Below are 3,553 nucleotides of genomic sequence, written 5' to 3' on the forward strand. Positions count from 1 at the left end.
TATATATATATATATATATATATATTATATATATATATATATATATATATATATATATATATATATATATATTGTTGTAATGGGAATGTATGTGCTTATGTTTATGAGTTATTGAAAGAAAACATAAAAAGGTTTAAGAGGCGGACCATGGTAATAAAGACAATGTAAAATGATTAATTATGTAAATTTGATTTTTTGATATACAAAGTTAAAACTACAATAGTTAGTGTACTAGTCAACTATGGTAGACTTATTAAAATAGACGAGGATTAGGGGGTTGAGCAACGGGTAGCCCCGGTACTCCCTCCGCCAATGGGTTTTGCTAAAGAAGACGACAAAATCAAAACTCTAAAAACCATTGTAGCTCTTGATTAACTTCTTTCCCCCGAGTACAAACACACATAGCAAAATTCTCGTTGGGTGAGCAAAATAACCATTGAAACCGAATTGAGTCGGAATCGATTGGGAATCAAATATGTAATTCGGTTTAGTTCTCGGTTTGGTCCGGTTCTAGACCCTAACAACTAAAAGTGAGCACAAAACTTGTTGGAATAAAACTAAATCGAAAATAGAACCAATTGGAACCAAATATGTAATTCATTTTAATTTTCGGTTCTTCTATATCCATAAATTCAGTTTTCAGTTTTTCAATTCCATATCGATTCAATCTGATTCCAGAATTGAGCTCACCCTTATTTCTTTCACCTACTTGGCATCCTGTCATCAATTTCTAGACACATATGCATGGTTATCGGAGATAGAATGGTATCATAGCTAAATACCATTTTTTTTTTATAAGTTCTTAACACTAAATAAAATAAAGAGAAATTAAATATCATTTTACCTTTTCTTTTTATTCATTCGAAATTATAAGATGAATTATATTTAAATAAGATTAATAATATTTTAATACCCTTGTCATCAATTTAAATATCTTTTTATCTTTTCTTTTCATTCATTCGAAATTATAAGATGAATTATATTTAAATAAGATTAATAATATTTTAATATCCTTGTTATCGATTTAAAGAGATAAGAAAATATATAGAAAGAAAAGGATGATATTTAATTTCTTAATATTAAGATAAAACCACTAAAATGTTAATTTAAGGGGTTGTTGAGCAATTTTCCAAATATTACATTAACAAACCCCAAATCTGCGTAAAACGGTTGCATCATAAAGAAAAAAGGGACAAGCAAGACAATAACTTGATGCTGCTGATCGTCAACGGACGGGATTCCAGAACAGGAACATCATAATATAATGGAAGTGTTTAAACGAAGTTAGTAGTCATCAGCGCAAGGAAAGCTCAAGGTGGTTCGATTTGGTTGTAAAATGGAACATTATAAGTCCCGAAACAACGATTTCTTCCACTTCACAAACCCTCACGATGATGCAAGTGAGCTAGATGATGATGACGATTACGATGAACTGCAATACGACGATGTCGATGATGATCGTAGCTGTGATTTTAATTTCTATAATTTTCGTCCCATCGGGATCGGGAGTACTCCATATCCGCCTCCTAATTCCCAGGTACAATTTCCTCAGGTTGCTGGTTGTTAGTATTAGGGTTTTTGTTCGGGTGTCAGTATTGTCTCTTGATTGTTCTTTGATAACAAATTCTGAATGGCAATTAGAAAGAAGGTGGGAAAAGAATCAAATTATGATGAAGCTCATGAACCCTAAGTTGAACTTGGCACGTAACTGTTTTCTGATTATTGTTGGTTATGACGTTCGTGAACCCTAAATTGAAGCTTTTTCCTAGTAGAATTCGTAAACTCAAAAATGATATGTTGGTTGATTCTACAGCCAAGTGGTGTGATGAACGAGAATGATACTGTGACTACATCCATGGAGAAACTCGGGACCTTTGACTATGGGGCCTTGTTTTTTCACTTAGACAATACAATGAAGAACCTTTCTGATACACTTCATCACACAATTGAAGGTATTGGCACACAAATCTCTAGCCTTGAAGATGAAACTTGCAAAATTGATAACCATGTAGAGGATTTGAAGAACTTCACAGAAAAGTATCACGGGACAACCCACATGAAGCTAAGGAAGATGCATAATGTTTTACAAGAGGTTCCCATCTTTACTTACCTCCAATCTTTTTCCATTTCAAATGATTCTAATGACCAAATACTTTGTCTTAGGTACAAGATGATGTCTTATTTTTGAAAGACAAACATGAAATAGCAGAAACAAAGCTTCAGCTTGCTAAACTTCAAGGTTCAAAGAGAGACAAAGAACCTGCTGCTCAAACAAATTCACACCACCAGCAACCATTGCCTTCTCCACAGTCATCTTTTCATACACCACTTCTCAACCAACCACCATCAAATGGTGTAACTTTCTCACAAGACTCTCAGTTTCCACATTTTACACAATCATACCTTCCAAATTCATCTCAAGGCATTCTTAGTCCTCAAAATCATCCTTTTTTAAGCCATCATTCTCAAGAAACACCTAAAATGTCATCTTTTAGCCATTCTAAACCAGACAGATGGGGCTCCAGTCAAGAACATGAAGAGGGTTTGTCCCACTTTATGCATGTCCAATCTTCAAGAAACTACAAATCTGAGTTTCATGCTAAGTATATGCCAGAATTTGCTAGCTTTTCCAACAATGAACCACCATTTCCAAGTAATTACACTCATACCCCTGAGGCCCAACCACTGCCTCATGCATTGCCAACTGCTGTTGATGTAGAAGACAGGTTAAGTACAGAAGGGAATGGTAATATAATTCCAGTAGATGATATAGTTGATAAGGTCACAGCAATGGGTTTCAGGAAGGACCTTGTAAGAGCTTCTGTGAGAAAACTCACAGAAAATGGTTCTTCTGTGGATCTTAATACAGTTCTTGATAAGATGATGAACAACAAATGAAATTATCAAATCTATATAATCTCCTATGATGTACAGAAATTGCAACAAGGAATGAAATGTACAAACTCAAGGTGTTGTTAGGAAGCCAATTCCATGCTTGCAAAGGGCGACTTTATGTCATTGTGGTAAGTGGTCTTTTCACTTTTGTCATATGTTCCGTAGTGTCCATGTCATTTGTATTATTACAATACAAATGATTTGTGATTGATATAATATTTGTATAAATCATGTTGTAGTTTGTTTCCATTTCGTAATCTTGTAATTTGCATATGCTTTTATCAATAGCTGATGTATAAGTGATAAAAGATCTATAGCATAATTTATCCCAGAATGTAGATATTGAATAACCTATATATTCACATCCAAATCCAAGAATTAGTAACATGCTTCTGTTTGGCTTTTTTAATTTGTTTTTTTATTAGTATTGTACTTTGAAAACTATTACTGGGTATTAGCGTTTTAAGGGTAGACAGGTTACCCCATTGTAACTTGGCTGACGTGGATGCCAAATCATGATTACATGGCTTTTTTTTGCCATGTCATTTTTTGTATATATTTGATAGAGTTGCTCTTTGCGAATAGCAACGCCTTGCAAGTAAACTAGCAAACAAATGTGACACATGCAACATAAACACATGTCTCATGGTCATAATCA

At 33.8% G+C, this 3,553-nt stretch overlaps 1 protein-coding gene across 1 annotated transcript; it reads left to right on the plus strand.

Moving 5' to 3' along the window:
- The first annotated feature begins 1,178 nt into the window (after window positions 1–1,178).
- On the plus strand, window positions 1,179–3,144 carry LOC145102536 (uncharacterized). The gene is made up of 3 exons (XM_079039953.1): window positions 1,179–1,537; window positions 1,814–2,092; window positions 2,164–3,144. Exons 1-3 carry the CDS (start codon window positions 1,337–1,339, stop codon window positions 2,896–2,898), a joined length of 1,215 nt encoding a protein of 404 aa, XP_078896079.1. The 5' UTR covers window positions 1,179–1,336; the 3' UTR covers window positions 2,899–3,144.
- Window positions 3,145–3,553: the final 409 nt, after the last annotated feature.

Source organism: Lactuca serriola, chromosome 4 (assembly GCF_051521515.1).
Source record: "Lactuca serriola cultivar US96UC23 chromosome 4, Lser_US96UC23_V15, whole genome shotgun sequence".
In the NCBI taxonomy this organism is placed as follows: domain Eukaryota; kingdom Viridiplantae; phylum Streptophyta; class Magnoliopsida; order Asterales; family Asteraceae; genus Lactuca; species Lactuca serriola.